The sequence below is a fragment of the Salvia hispanica genome, chromosome 1, assembly GCF_023119035.1.
Source record: "Salvia hispanica cultivar TCC Black 2014 chromosome 1, UniMelb_Shisp_WGS_1.0, whole genome shotgun sequence".
Lineage (NCBI taxonomy): Eukaryota > Viridiplantae > Streptophyta > Magnoliopsida > Lamiales > Lamiaceae > Salvia > Salvia hispanica.
In genome coordinates this window covers 22,093,592-22,110,192 of record NC_062965.1, presented here as the reverse complement: position 1 = coordinate 22,110,192, position 16,601 = coordinate 22,093,592, and the positions used below count along the sequence as shown (strand labels likewise).

General features: G+C 38.5%; 1 protein-coding gene and 1 pseudogene across 1 annotated transcript; both read right to left on the bottom strand.

Moving 5' to 3' along the window:
- LOC125190239 overlaps window positions 1-8,702 on the bottom strand; it is a 16,261-nt pseudogene extending 7,559 nt beyond the window's left edge.
- Window positions 8,703-12,126: 3,424 nt separating this feature from the next.
- On the bottom strand, window positions 12,127-13,227 carry LOC125190231 (receptor-like protein 34). Its single transcript, XM_048087478.1, has one exon. It carries the CDS (start codon window positions 13,225-13,227, stop codon window positions 12,127-12,129), a length of 1,101 nt encoding a protein of 366 aa, XP_047943435.1.
- Window positions 13,228-16,601: the final 3,374 nt, after the last annotated feature.

Below are 16,601 nucleotides of genomic sequence, written 5' to 3'. Positions count from 1 at the left end.
AACTGTGCTAGGGTATTGTAGTTTGGAATTTGTATAACCATAAAAGCGAAAGCACATCCCTGGAATTCCCCTTATCTCTATACTTTTCTCTCCGTGATTTGCTTGCATTTAATTGTTTACTGTTTTTAATATTTATTGTTTTCAAAAGTTTCCAAAAATTCTTGTTTCTCCAGATAGTAATTGAGTTCTAGTAGAGGATAGACACTTTGTGTACATCTTCCCCGTGTTCGATACCCGGTACTAACCTTTTGTTATACTATACCTACTATGTATACTTGCAGGTATTTATAGTGCAAATAAAAAGTGCATCAATGACTCCCCGCCGGCTGGTGGCCGGAATCTTCATGGCAGGCTGCTGGATTTAGAGAGTGGAACTTAGAGCTAATGGAGCTATTCTCCCAAAAAGTGTTCTCAAAGTGATGATAAAAGTCATGATAAAGTGATAAGTCAAAAGTTATTCTTCCTTATGTTCAACTCCTATTTATAGGGTGGCTTGCCCTAATTTCTAGGGCTGCCTCTTCATGCGAAATGACAATTTTCCCCCTCTTTAGTAGTTGATTGTTCCAAGCAAGTCCTTCCTTCTCGTGTCCAGTTCCGTAGCATCCATCCTGGCCAGTTTGCACCTTTTCTGCCCATAATTGTCCAGTTTGCACTTTTTCTGCTCATACTGGCCAGTTGCACACTTTTTGCTGCTTTTTCACTCGAATTTCTTCTGATCCTTTCCTCCTGATTTAGTACCTCAACCTGCACACTTTAGCAACTATTTTGCATATATTATCCAATAAAGCACGTTATACTGACCAGTAACCAAGGCTTAGAACGAGACTCATCAAACTGCTCACACTTAACACATACTTGTCCTCAAGTATGAAGAAACAAGCCAAATAAAAATAATGAGTTGAGTTCGCAAGCCTGGTTACCTCCCCTGACCGACCTAAACTATAAAGAACAAAAGACGCAACACTCTAAAAAGCTTGACGCAAATAGAAAAAACACTAAAAGAAAAATTACACATAAACGAAAACACATTAAAACACATTGAATAGGCTATATTTTCAACCATTCTTCCCTTCAAGTTTGAGTTCAATCCGGCTGTAAGCAGCCTCGAAGTTCCGTCGCCCCCCTTTTCCTTCATAGCCAGTATATCTGCTCGTCAAGATTACCCAAACCCTTGGCCAAACAATAGATTCGCTCAGCCACTCATTCCTCACCAAGGATGTTACAACTATTTCTCTCAAAACGCTGAACCACAGATGCTTCGGACTTAGATCTCACGCGCAACTCCTAAGGGTCTTTATTGGCTTGGAACGGGGCTTTGGGCTTGTAACGTTTGGGGTGGATGTTCCTAAGGCTCTAAGGTTCAAAATAACACTACTTTATTCTGATGCGGAGGAGCTGTGTGTATTCGGGCGCTTGGCTTCTTTTCTTGCTTGGCTTGATGATTTTCACGATTTGGCCTCCAACTGGTCAGTAGACATCCTTTGTGGCTTCGTCATCCTTATTCCTTCTTCCCTTTTTTTTTGTGTGGTCCGGATACTTTTTCCATGCCATTTTCTCCATTTTATTCTTATTTTTTTTTCTTTTTCGTGGCTTTGCTACCCTTATTCCTTTTTCTCCCTCTTTAGTAGTTGATTGTTCCAAGCAAGTCCTTCCTTCTCGTGTCCAGTTCCGTAGCATCCATCCTAGTCAGTTTGCACCTTTTCTGCCCATAATTGCCAGTTTGCACTTTTTCTGCTCATACTGGCCAGTTGCACACTTTTTGCTGCTTTTTCACTCGAATTTCTTCTGATCCTTTCCTCCTGATTTAGTACCTCAACCTGCACACTTTAACAACTATTTTGCAGATATTATCCAATAAAGCACGTTATACTGACAGTAACCAAGGTTTAGAACGAGACTCATCAGGAGGCGTCATTGATGCCGAGTCCCAAGTTACTATTATCCTTCTGAGTCTGCCTCCTAGCTTCCAGCAGTTCAAGCTCAACTTTGAGATGAACAAAAGGAATTACACCTTGGCTGAGTTGTTGACTGAACTTCAGTCGGCAGAGGATCTCATGAACCAAGCTAAGGCTGCGATGGTTAGTTCATCACATCGTTCCTCTGGCCCTAGGCCTGGCGCGGGAAAGAAGAAAGTGACGAACCAGGTTGCACCTAAGGAAGCTAAGGGAAAGAAAAAGAGGAGGTCGGGAAAGAAGCAAACCGGAAAGTGTTTCAAGTGTGGAGAGAAGGGGCAATGGAAGCCAGACTGCCCTAAAAAGGGTAAGGCTACAGGTATGCACCAAGCTTTTGTTGTCGAATCTTGTTTAGCTTCAACTTCATTTCATACTTGGGTTATTGACACTGGAGCAACTGATCATATTTGTTTTGATCCTGACTTAATGCAGGTGACAAGACGACTATATGATGGAGAGATCAAAGTCCAGCTGGGCGACGCTACTAAAGTGGCGGTCGTAGCAGTGGGAGACGTTTATTTGCGTTTTAGTAGTGATAGATTTTTGGTTTTGAAGAATGTTTTGTTGATACCTTCATTTAGAAGAAATTTAATTTCAGTTTCTAAATCGGTTTTTGATGGATATTCGATTTCTTTCAATGACAGTTGTGTTATAAAGAAAGATGGTTCTTATATCTGTCGTTGTATCATGGAAAACAATCTGTACACAATCATATCTACACAATTTAATAATCTCAAATTACAACTCAATAATGCGTCGAAAGTTTCAAAGAAAAGGAAACAACCTTCAAGTTCAATGAACGAAACGTACTTATGGCACCTAAGACTTTGTCATGCCAACCAAAGAAGGATTCAAACTCTAGTGGACCAAGACCTTCTTAGAGGTCTAGACACAGCGTCATTTTCTACGTGTGCATCCTGCTTGGAAGGCAAGATGACTAAGAGACCTTTTAGGGTGAAAGGTAATAGGGCCAAGAAAGCACTAGAACTCGTTCATACTGATGTGTGTGGACCAATGTCAACCGAGGCAAGAGGCGGTTTCGCTATTTCATCACCTTTATTGATGATTACTCGAAAGTCGGATATGTTTATTTGATGCGCTTTAAGTCTGAAGCTTTTGACAAGTTCAAGGAGTTTAAGGCTTATGCCGAGACACATCATGGAAAACGTATCAAATGCCTGCGATCTGATCGCGGAGGCGAGTACCTCAGTGCCGAGTTTTAGGACTACTTATTGGTAGAGGGAATTGAATCCCAACTGACTGCGCCGGGCACACCCCAGCAGAATGGCGTAGCTGAAAGGAATAGGACCTTGTTGAACATGGTCCGATCGATAATGAGTTATGCACGACTGCCTATTTCGTTTTGGGGACATGCCTTGCTTTCCGTGAGTCATATTTTCGACAATTTACCATCAAAATCTGTTCCTGCCACTCCATATGAGTTGTGGACTGGGCGCAAGCCCAATCTAGAAAATCTCAAGATATGGGGGTGTCCAGCTCATGTTTTAGAAAAGGATCCAACTAAGTTGGGCTCAAGGACAGAGGTATGTTTGTTTATAGGGTACCCCAAAGGTTCGAAATCCTATGAATTCTATAGTGTCCGAGCCAAGAAAGTCATAGTGAGTACTCACGCGACATTCTTAGAGGAAGACTTTGTTATGAATCATAAACCCAGTGAGGTAGCTCTTGAAGAGCTCACTTCAGTCATAAGTTCCATTAACCAAGAACAAGTACCTATTGTAACAACCAATTCCCGAACCTTCAACTTCTACACCTAATGTTGTAGTGCCGCGCCGCAGTGGGAGGGTCTCTCATGAGCCCGATAGGTACATTGGTTTGGGGGAATCCATGGATCACTCCTCGGACAGCAATGTACTAGATCCCTGGAACTTTGCAGAGGCGTGGGCGGAATTCGATCATTGCGAATGGGTAAAAGCAATGGATTCGGAACTACAATCTATGATAGACAAAGACTTCTATGATTTGTCCGTCCTACCCGAAGGCTGTACTGCCATTGAGAGCAAGTGGATATATAAGCGTAAACGTGGACCCGATGGACGAGTTAAAGTCTTTAAGGCAAGACTGGTGGCTAAGGGGTATACCCAAAAGGAAGGTGTCGATTAGGACGAGACCTTCTCCCCAGTGGTCATGCTCAAATCGATCTGGATTCTATTGTCTATAGCAGCTTATATGGATTGGGATGTATGGCAGATGGACGTTAAGACTGCGTTCTTGAACGGTAGTCTTGAGGAGACCATCTACATGGAACAACCCGAGGGTTATGCCGTGAAGGGAAAAGAGCACATGGTTTGGAAGCTTAAGAAGGCCATTTATGGCCTCAAGCAAGCATCTAGATCGTGGAATCAGTGCTTCGATCAAACTGTTCACAAGTTTGGATTCGAAAAATGCCCTAACGAGAGCTGCGTGTACAAGAAGGTTGAGAAAGGGAATGTGGTGTTCTTAGTTTTATATGTAGATGACATTCTTCTAATTGGAAACAATAAAAAGATGTTGTCATCGGTACGAACTTGGTTGTCAAACCAGTTCGAGATGAAGGATATGGGAGATGCGGGACACATTCTAGGTATCAAGGTCCTCAGGGATCGTGAGAAAATGATGTTGTGCTTATCCCAAGAACCCTACATCGACACTGTACTTAGCCGTTTTAGCATGCAAGATGCCAAGAAAGGTTTCTTACCTTTTAGACATGGCATTCATTTATCTCAAGAGATGTCTCCTAAGACAACAACTGAGAGATAGCTGAGATGAGAAGGATACCATACGCTTCGGCAGTTGGTAGTCTCATGTATGCTATGCTTTGTACAAGACCTAATATTTGCTTTGTTGTTGGCATGGTAGCAAGATATCAGTCAAACCCTGGCCAAGGACATTGGACTGCAGTAAAGATCATACCCAAGTACCTTAAACGGACTATGGACTATGTTCTAGTTTACAAAGCAGGCAAGTTCTATCCTTTGGGGTATACTGATTCAGATTTTCAAGCTGATCAAGACTCGAGGAAATCTACTTCTGGCTATGTGTTTACCTTAGGAGGTGGAGCTGTGATTTGGAAGAGTGTAAAGCAGAAATGCATTGCAGACTCTACCATGGAAGCCGAATATGTGGCCGCTTCGGAGGCTGCAAAAGAGGCAGTATGGCTCAAGAACTTCTTTATGGACTTAGGTGTGGTTACGAATCTGCCCAAGAGCATCACTATTTATTGTGACAATTCTGGTGTTGTGGCTAATTCGATGGAACCAAGAGCTCACAAAGCGAGCAAACACATTGAGAGTAAGTATCATATCATCAGAGATATAGTGCAGAGAGGAGACATACAAGTGGTCAAGATTGCGTCAGAGAACAACCTCGGCGATCCTTTTACTAAGGCATTGGCGGTCAAACCGTTCGAGTGCCATGTGGAAGGGATGGGAGTTCGACTCGCTCGAGACCTCAACTCGCTTTCAGTATAAGTGGGAGAATTAGACGTAGTGCACATTTTTTTGTATACTCGAAAGCTGTTTTGAGTATAAGTGGGAGATTGTTAGAGTTTGTATACTAGAAATCACCTTTCGAGTGATTGAATACTGTTGAAACTCTTATTTTATTTTCCAAAGGAATAAACAGATTATTTTTGTCATAATGTTGTTATGTTTTACATTTAATGGATGTTTATTGCATGTTTAAATGTATAAGTAACTTAACAAAGTCTAAGTCCTTGTTTTAGTAGACCGGTTGTGGGCGTCGTTCACTTTAAGGTAACACGGTCAGTTCTAAACAAAGAAAAAGAATAATTTCACAACCTAGATAGGCTTAGACTACCTATCGTGAAAGGTTGCAATGTCAGTCCGATTATTTCTAAGCCTTACTGAAATAAGATGACGTTGTTGTGGTATAGCACCGAATGGATCTAACAAATGGTGACAGCCTTTATGCTATCTACTCGAAAGACGAGGTCGCGTAAATTATTTCTCAATCAATGTACGTTAGCATTGAGCATACGGTATTGATTATTCACTACTTTGACTTACCAAATGGTGCGGGTTTTTCGCAACCCAATAAGCCTCTGGTATATTGGGTAGTGGTGATTAATATCTACGGTGCTAGGATTGCTATTATGTTGAATCGTGCGCGAGGTGAGTCTCGTTTGATAACATCCTCAAGAGAAGCTTGAAATAAGGTTTTATTATTCGAACCTAGCTAGTTGGAATGTAATTACTCTATGAATAATAAATAAGATTTTCTTGCTGAGTCATCTCTTGGAACAAATAAGATATTAATTATTTTTAAGTCCATAGCAGACAATAATTAATTAATGGATGTTTCTATCTTAAGCACGGGAAATAAATATTAATTTTTTGGAAACCCGAAGTACTTGTAATTTTGGATTTGGATGGGGAGTGCAATATTACTTCTGTAGTGGCTGCTCGTAATATTCCAATTTTAAGCTTATATTAAATTGGGTTTAATTTAATTAGTAAAAAGCTAATTGGAGGAGCCCATATCCAAAGTTCTTCCATAGATCCCTGTCTGGGCCCAATATGTGACTTATTATAAATAGGAGAATAAAGGAGACAGAAAAGAGACTTGCTTTTACTAAAAAATTTTGCCCCCCTTCCTCTATTCCTAGGAGTGGTCGAATTTTTCTCCTTTGTGGGATAGGATTTCTGTCTTCTTTATTTAAGTCCTAGTATACCGGGTGAGATCAGCCCACCCTAATATCAGTTTACAGTCCAGGAACCAGTCAGAAGATCCGTAGTTTTGCACTAAAGATGTTCACGTGGAGAAGGCGCTAGCCATCTTCGATTCTTTGGAGAATCATCAAGGTATAATGGCTAAACCGTAGAAAAGCATGTTTTAGGTTTCAATTAATTTAAAGCATGATTTATTTGAGTTGTGAGCATGATACATGTGATAATTGCGCGAATAGAATTTGTCTAAATAATCTGCTAAATAGATCAGAATTATTATGTAATGATTTATGATTACCTAGCGCTTCTGCTGCCAACCCCTTCATAACATGCATGGGAATGTGTCATCGATGCTGTTGTACCCAACATTCATGAATCCTAACGAATCACACCTTTCAAGGGACTTTGGGATCTTTCCTTCTAAATTATTATTACTAAGCTCCAAATGCGTACACTCCATAGAAACAATATCTGGAATGTTACCGCTGATGTTGTTTCGCTTCAAATCAATCACTCCAACATTTTCAAGTAGGCCAAGGGGGATGGCGCCACTTAATTTGTTGTCAGACAAGTCAAGATATTCGATGTTTGTGACATTAGAGAGGAAGGTTGGAATTGATCCACTTAAACTGTTATTATTAAGAGACAAGGACCAGAGTGTAGATTCTGGAGGAATGGACAGCTCCAACTCACCCTTCAACTGATTAGAGCCTAAGTCTAGGATTCCTAGAGAAGCAGGGATATGATAAGGCTTTTGCAGACCCGTTACAAGATTAGATGAGAGGTATAAAGTATCAAGTTGTGTTCCCCAAATCCAACTTGGTATCCCACTTGCAATACGATTGTTTGAGAGGATCAATTCCTCCAGATCCATATGCTTGATTAAATATGGAAATTCGGACAAGTTGCATGAAGCTAGGTATAGCTGTTTTAATGGGAGACGTTCGTATGAACTTGAGTTCCCACTGCCAACATCTACAGACATGGTTTGTAAGATTATTGGCAAGGCTTTGCAAGCTGTCGAGTTGAAAAGTGCCACTAAATTGGTTGTCTCCAAGATAAAGTAGCAACAATGAAGGGAGAGCATAGAGAGAGTGGGGAATGTCACCAGAGAATGAATTGGACCCCAAATCCAGATGAGTGAGATTGGAAAGACCTTCAAACGATGTAGAGGAAAGTGAGCCGGTCAAAGAGTTGGCAGACAAATCGATATAAATCAGCTTGGTGAGGTTGGCAAAGGTGGATGGAATAGAACCATTCAAATTGCAGCGCATAAGAATCAAGTAAGTCAGATTCGGAAAATTGAACAAGTCCAGAACTGCTACTGCTGAAAGATCGTTGAAGGATAGTTGAAGAATCGAGAGGGAATGGAGTTGCGTGAATGACTTAGCCAGAGGGCCAAGTAGATCAAAAGAAGACAAGCCTAAAGAGGTGAGGTTGGGTATATATGATGATATAATGTGGCTCCATTTTCTCCTTTCCTCAGAGGAAGTGATGTTGACACCGTCAAGATAGAGCTCTCTAAGCCCTGTTAGATTTTGGACAAGCATCTCCAAATTTGGGTTCTCAAGAACTAATGATTTAAGGTAGCTGGAGATATCAAGATAAGCCAACCTCTTTAAGGATAAAATTTCAGAAGGAAGCTGCCCACCAAAACTAACATATGACAAATCCAAGTGTGTCAAATAAGTCAGATTGCCAATACCTTTTGGAATGCGATCAGTGTAGTAGCTCATGTGATTAAGGGCGAGGCTAAGCTCCCGCAGATATTTAAATTTGAAGAAACTCGACGAATCCCCAATTCCATCAGATATGGCCTCCTCATCGAGCTGCAAACTGATGACGTAGCCAGAAGCATCACATTCCACACCGGGCCATTTGCAGCACGCATCACTTTCATTCCATCGTACGAGTTTTGTTGAAACAGAGGAAACGAGATCAACTCATCCTTGAGTTGTAGCAACAAGATCTCCTGATGGCGAAGACATTTGTTATTATAGGAATGAGTAGTGAAGATGAAGGAAGAAATCAGTATGCTGAACAACAAGAAGTTTGAAAGCATTGTGAAAGAAGATATTGATAATTCTGTTTTTGTATACAAATGAAATAGGTGAATTAACGTGTGTTTAAATAGACAATCACAGTTTACTTGGATGTCTTTTTAAACCCACCACTTATCATTATTTTTATATTTTACTCTATATTTATTTCAATTCTGGTTCTTCAAAAAGCATGTATAAAGTCACTACATTTATCACTCGTGAAAATGAAATTATTTTTTTTTTCATTGCTTATTGAATTCGAGCGTTGTTGGGGTTTGGAAAAGTCTACCAAATAGTAATTCCACAAGTAGACGTGTATGATTTGAATGCGAAGAAAATGATACTCCCTCCGTCCTAAATAATTTGACCCAATATTCCATTTCGGACCGTCCCACATAATTTGTTTCACTTCACTTTTATCATTTTTGGTAGTGGACCCCATATTCCATTAACTCATTCCTACTCACATTTTATTATAAAACTAATACTTTAAGAGTAGGACCCACATCCCACCAACTTTTTCAACTCACTTTCCATTAGATTTCTTAAAGCCCGTGCCGGGTCAAAGTGTCCCATATTATCTGGGACGGAGGGAGTAGAAGTGAGATTTGGTTTTCAAACCTCCACTGAGTTGACTTAAGGTCCTCAAAGTGCTAATCAAATAATGTAGCTGTCTCATTCTATGTGGAACATTTTTTATTCAACATGAGATTTTATATAGTGTTGTTTTGTGAGTAAGTGGATTATATAAAGTAAGAGAGAGAAAAAAAAATTTAACTGGTATTGTTTTATGAGTTAAGTGGATTATTTAAAGTAAGAGAGAGAAAACATAGCTATAAGTAATGTTTCAATTTTAAGAAGGTGTCATCTAAAGTAGGAAATTGCAAAAAAGAAAATTCCACAAGTAGCTAGGCCTACGATGATTTGGATTTGAAGAAAATGACAGAAGTGATATGTGGCTATAATATCACTTACCTATAATATTCTTAGCCAAGCAAAATCCTTTGGTGTTAAATTATGACATTAGAACTTTGAATTGGTCATAACAATTTAGTTGCTAATGCGGCAAAAGGGATATGTAAGTATTGTGATTTTCATAAAGCTGGCTAGATAAATGAAAACGAAATAGGTTCATAAATATTAATTAATATAAAATAAGTTACTAGTAATATGTAGGAGTAACATACTAGAATTTCTATAATAATATAAAAAACAACTAACTTTTCAAATTAAATATCTAGAGATTTAAGATATAATTTATAATATAAATGCTTAAAAAAATGCTAATTAGTGACGGCTTCCGATAACACTTTAACTAGTGAAAATGATTGAAAAGCCTCAGTCACTAATTAGTGACATATTAGTCCGTCACTAATACAAACTTACTATGGCAGCCGCATATGTTTTCTTGTCGTTTGTTGGGTTAGTAACTTTAGTGACGAAAAATTCTGTCACTAACGTTTTGTAGTGACAAGCTTGCATCGACGGATCTGTCAATACTTTATCTGTCACTAATCCTGTTTAGTGAACAAATTTCACTGATTAGTGATTATCCGTCACTAAATAACGATTTTTTTTTGTAGAATTGCATTTTTTTTATTGAATATTGCATATTTGTTTTTAAATCAAACTAAAAATCATGTCGTACGTAAATTTGTCATAAATCTTTCATGTCATCTCTTTTTTATTGCTATAAAATAGTAAAATTAATAATAAAAATAAATTTTAAAATATAATTCACTTTTATTTAAATTTTAGAGGCATTATTTACATATATAATTATGTACTAGTATTTTTATTTATTTATTCTTATTGCATAACGACGATATGATACTATCATTTTCTTTATAAAATCTTTTCTTATTCACTATTATTGTCCTAATTGGACAAATCTTTCAATGACATGTTAAGAAGATTTTTTTGTGGTTTACCACTAGAGAAACCAAAGGAAATTTTAGTTGACTAGTGATATAGTGGATTGACTCCACGTTTCACGACGTATTTTATACTTTGATGATATACTTACTTTCAATTTTTGCTATTAATATCTATTTGCATATTAATTTGTGTAAAAGTTCAGATTATTTTGAAATGTTTTTTAGCCCTAGTCGAAACAACAATCTCAGAAAGACGAATTTCATGCTTTAGTTATACTATACAATAATGACTTCAGATATTTTATACATACAAATTCCTCTGTTTCCATCATCAAGCCATGTCTTTGAGGTTTCACAAGATTTAGGACATGCGGACTGGCCCAAATTCCCCCATTTGGCCCATTGATCCAGCCCAATCTCCCTGACTTAAATTATTTGGTTGTCTCGTGGGCTTAGGATAAGCCTTATTTTGGATTGGGTTTAACTGTGGTTTACTCAGTCTCTAACCATATCTGTGAGTTGGGCCATGCCCACATTTTGCTAAAGGAGTAATATGAAAGCATTATTTATTTGTATTTTTGAAGAAAAGTCTATCTCTTCTGCTGAAGGATTATAACGAACAATCATTTATCCATTTGTTGATAATCAAATTTCTTTCTGCAAAATTGATCTCTTATGCTCTAATTTGACAATCCTAATCTTGCTGAGCTATTGAGGAACATCACAAGTGATTGGTTGTAGAATAATTTGAATCACTAGGGTTACGGAATTTGATTTTAAGTTAATTGCTATCATTTGTGTGATCCATGATTGCTTCCTTTCACAGTCTGTATTCATGTAGTGTGATTGATGATTGCAAGAGGCGATCTTGGGGTGGAGGAATTGTATTTATTAATTGGGATAAAAGTAGAATAGACCTCTTTATACTTATCTAATCCTATGCGGTTCGACTCTCTTTTATATTCTGGGAAAGAACCGACAAAGAAAACCCAGAATGACGACTAATAGTATTGAAAATACCAAAATTAAAGGGTAAACAAGGAAAGCAACTAAACAGAATCCTGGAGAAGATGCGGTCATTGAACTTGACAACGAGGTCTGGCAACGGCCCTTGACGGATTAGGCGAGCCCAGGAGTTCAGCCTCTACCTCTCGGCTCATACTGCAATTATTTAGACCAAAACTCACAGACACAACATTAACAAACAATGTCAATAACTACACATGCATTAATAAACTTACCAAATAGAAACTGCTTGTGAAGAAATCACAATTGCCTCCTGGCTTGCATTCTTGCACGCCTTCTTCTCATGTCTCTGGCAATGAATACGTCTTCAACAACTTCTTCTATTTTGCCGAAGTATTTCTCTCTGAATCTTTTGCAAAATAGAAGTAGCCACACAACGATCCCAACACCCACAACGTATCCAAGTGCAGCTGATACGTATTCCCACTCAATCTCCTTCTTCTCCTCCACTTCTTCATGTACTCGCGTGTCGTTGTCATCAGTAGGACTGCAGCTTTTGTTGAGAGGGAAACCACATAGGCTGGGATTTCCTTCAAAGCGATCAGCTGAATGTTTGAAACTGATGGCCATTTGGGATCATTCCGACCAGCTTATTGTGTGACAAGTTCAAGACTTCAAGGAATGTGAGCTCTCCAAGCTCCATCGGTATTGGCCCGGTTAGTTGGTTTCCAGAGAGGTCGAGTGATTCGAGATGACTTAACTGACCAAATGACCTTGGAATGTTTCCGTTGAGGGCATTGTGCGAGAAATTGAGATTATGAAGTGAAGTTAGATTACCAATTACATTTGGTATCTCTCCTTGGAAATTATTGGAAGATAAATCAATGATACTAAAGTCGTTCCAAATACCATTAAGCTCTAAATTCATCCCTTTCATGTTTAATGTCATAACAAATCCGTTCCGAAAAATGGCAATACCATCATCACCCTGCAGCGTCATTGCACTCCAATCAGAGAAGTTAAAAGATTCCAGACTTCCATTGAAATGATTTGATGATATATCTACGATTTGGAGAAAATCCCAACTGTTGTGACATCTCACTTCCCCATGGAATTTGTTGGAGTTCAAGATAAGAACACGCAACGTCGATGACAACATACATGGGAAAGTGTCCTTCATGTTGTTGTTTCCGACGTCCATGAACTTCAACAACCAGCATCTTTCTAAGGACCTTGGGATCCGCCCCTCTAAAGTATTATTGTTAAGATTGAAATATTGCAGCTTATAATCCATAGAAAAATTGTCTGGAATAATGCCGCTGATGTTGTTTTGCCGCATATGGAATATGCTAATGTTTTCAAATAGGCAAGGGGGTATGCCGCCACTTAGTTTATTTTCAGACAAGTAAAGAATATCTAAGTCTTTGGCATTGCAGAGGGAGGTTGGAATTGATCCACTTAAACTGTTATTAGAAATAGACAAGTACACGAGATTAGAAGCAAGTGGAACGGGCAAGTGCAACTCGCCCGTAAGCTGGTTAGACTGCAAGTATAATTCTCTAAGAGAAGCAGACATATGGTAAGGCTTTTGCACATATGTCAGACGATTAAAGGAGAGGTCCATATACTCAAGTTGTGTTCCCCAAATCCAACTAGGGATCTCCCCCCCAATTTGATTGTTTGAGAGATCCAACGTTTCCATATTCAAATGTTGGATGAAATCAGGAAAATGGGACAAGTTGCATGAAGCTAGTCTTAACCATTTTAGTTGGACACATGTGTAAGAATTTGAATTGGAATTGCCAACATCTACCGACAAGTTATTGTCAGATAAACCAAAATGTGTAAGATTGGCAAGGTTTTGAATGTTGTCCAATCGAAAAGTGCCATTAAATTGGTTTTGGCCAAGGTAAAGTTCCCGCAATGAAGGGAGACCAAAGAGAGAGTGGGGAATGTTACCAGAGAATGAATTATGTTCCAAATCTAAATAAGAAAGATTGAAAAGACCTTCAAACAGTGTCGGAGAAAGTGAGCCTGCCAAGTAGTTATATGACAAATCGACACTAATCAGCTTGGTTAGGTTAGCAAAGGTGGGTGGAATCGAACCCTTCAAACCGCAGTTAGAAAGATCCAAGACGAACAAACTTGGAAAACTGGCGAGCAAGTCTGTGGCTGAAACTGCTGAAAGATCATTAAAATCTAGCTGAAGAATAGAAAGAGAATGGAGTTGTAGAAAGGAGCTAGACAAAGGGCCAGATAAATAACATTCAATCAAGCTCAAAGTGGTGAGATTGGGTAAATATGAAGATATAATGTGGCTCCATTTTGTCCTTTCATAAGAGGAACTGATATTGACACGATTAAGATAGAGCTCTCTAAGCTCTGTTAAATTTTGGACAAGCATCTCCAAATTTGGGTGCTCAAGGCGGATAGTGTAATACAAGCTAGAGATACCGAGACTAACCAATCTGGTCAAGGACAATGTTTCAATAGGAACCTGTCCTTCAAAGAATGCATTTGACAAATTCAAGTGCGTCAAATATGTCAGTGAGAGGTCGGGATTTTGCACGCGTGTCGTAGGCGCGTGTCCCTTCCTATTCAACAAGATTTATAAGTTCCCACTTTCCAAAATACTATTAATTAGCATATGGTAAGTTAGGGTGTCGAACCCACGAGGAACGGTAGCATCCGTTATGCATTTCCACACTTAAGAAAGGTTTTGGCTGCTTTACACACTCAAAATTGGGGGTGGGAACTGAACTACGAAATGTAAATAGCACTTAAGCTAAGGTGGGAACTAAAAGTGCAAATAAAATGCAATTAGAAGAAAGCATTTAAACTGGAACGCAGACTGGGCAATCTGATAAACTGGGCAACTTAGCAGAGAAATAAAAGCGGTGGCGAGAAAATTACAACACAACGAAAATAAAAACAGAGCAGCAACATGCATCAACATTCCTAAGATTAGAAATCAAAAGAGACTAAGTTAAAAGCTAAGGACAATAAACTAAGTGTTGGCTCCTAAAAGAAAGCTAGAAAACTAGGATTGTGACCCTTAAAAGTGGCTAGATTAATTAACTCCTAAAAGGTAAACTAAATCACATGTAAATGAAGGTTGAGTGTAGGAATTAACTAAGCTAAAAGGGCTGCCAAAAGGGAAAAGAAAGCATGTACTTGTTGTCTCCTAAACCTTATTACCCAAGGTGTAAAACTAATGGATAAAAGCCCTACAACTAATGGTCCTTTCACTTAAATTCTAAAAGCTGATATCTCTCCTAATTCTACATCATAAGGCACGAAAATATGGAGGAGAAAGAGAGTAGATGGCTTCTACATAATTAAAAATGCTAGAGAAACACAAGATCAACAATTAAACTACCTAAACATGCATTGAAAACACCAAACTAAAAGCTGAAACATAAAGACTGAAGAAGATAAAGAAAGCTTAAGAACACTTAAACATGGTGGAAAAGAACTCAAGAACCGAGCTCATCAAACTCATGCCAAATCATACGAAAATGACACCCGACAAGGCACCGAAAACACACAATAACCATGGCTGATTTTTTTGAAACTTTTCCAACTCTCTCTCCACGTTTTTAACTACAAACAAACTAACTTGAGTAACTGATTTTAAAAGCTTGAAAGGATTTTTAACAAAACAAGAACATAAGCAACACTAGAACTAAACAACAAGCTAAAACCGGAAATTAACAAGAGCTAAACTTTAAAGCACATTAAATACACAAACACTTAGAGAAATTACTACTTGAAATAAGCTTTTAAAACAAGTCCAACAATAATTAAGAGTGAGAAAGGTGTAAAAGTACACCAAAGTTAGAACAAGCAACTAGAGAAATAAACACTACTACTAAACTACTACTACTTCAACCCATGATGAACAATGATCTTGGCAGCCTTGAAGTTGAAATCTCTCTTCTTAAGGAAGAGAGAAAAGTTTCCTAGAGAGAGAAAGCTAAAACTAAAACTAAACTAAGGAAAGTGATGAGTGATGGTGGTTGGTGACTAAGTCTTTTTAATACATATATCCAATAAAAGATATTTTCCTTCTTTTTTACTCTCCAATGACTGATATGGGTGTGTGTAGCAAGTGAGAATTTTCCTTGACAAATGTGTGGAAGTGTCTTTAGTCATTTTCCCGTCAGGTTCAAACTGGCCAGTCCAACAGCTTGGCCAGTTTGGGTCTTCTTTGCCTTCTTCCTTCACTTTCTTCCATTCTTTGTCATTTTGCCCTCTTTCTTGCATGTTTTCCTCTGCGTGACTTAATCAAGAAGCTCCCAAACTTAATGATCCATTCCCTGCCAAAATAGCATCTTCTCATGCAAATATACAACTAATAAGTGCGAAAAGTGATCAAATCCGAGTGACGAAAACTAGCCTATCAAACCTCCTCACACTTGGATCATACTTGTCCAAAGTATGTGGTTGGACTTTTCACTCAATTGCTAGTTTAAGTCACTCCCCTCTACTTTCTAAACACACAATAATTAAAACAACAAACAACACACAACACACAACACAAACATGTACAAGACACAAACACAAAAGAAGACTCGAACGATAACATACAAAACTATAAGGGTCAAGCTTATCAAACACAAACCATACTCAACCTCCCCGAAATTCAAGCAAGAATGCAGCCCAATTGATTTTTCTCCTCAAAATATGGTTCATGTTGTCAGTTTTGTCAAGATCGTTAAGCACTACACATAAGTTCAAGTTTCACTCAAGTCACCTCTCAAAGTGTAAAGTGTTTCACTCAAAGCTCACCACAAGCACTCAAAAAGATATCACTTAGTCAAAATAGCTCGAAAGGGGCTTTGAGAGGGTTGTAACGGGGCTTTCGGACCTTTTGAATTGCATTGGATGGATCCTAGGGGTCCTAAGCTTGATGTAGAGAGTGAAACCATGCATTTGAAGTGTGTACACACTTACAAAAATCAAACCAAAGCATGATGAACTTATGATCTTCAAATATAGCTTTGTCGCACTTCAACTTCCTTCGTGCTTTTTGTGCTTCCTTCTCTTTTCTTCTTTTTCTTCTTCCTTTTCTTT

Excerpts from the sequence above, each read along its gene's own strand:
- LOC125190231 (XM_048087478.1), bottom strand. The coding sequence starts at position 13,227 with ATGGAAACGTTGGATCTCTCAAACAATCAAATTGGGGGGGAGATCCCT.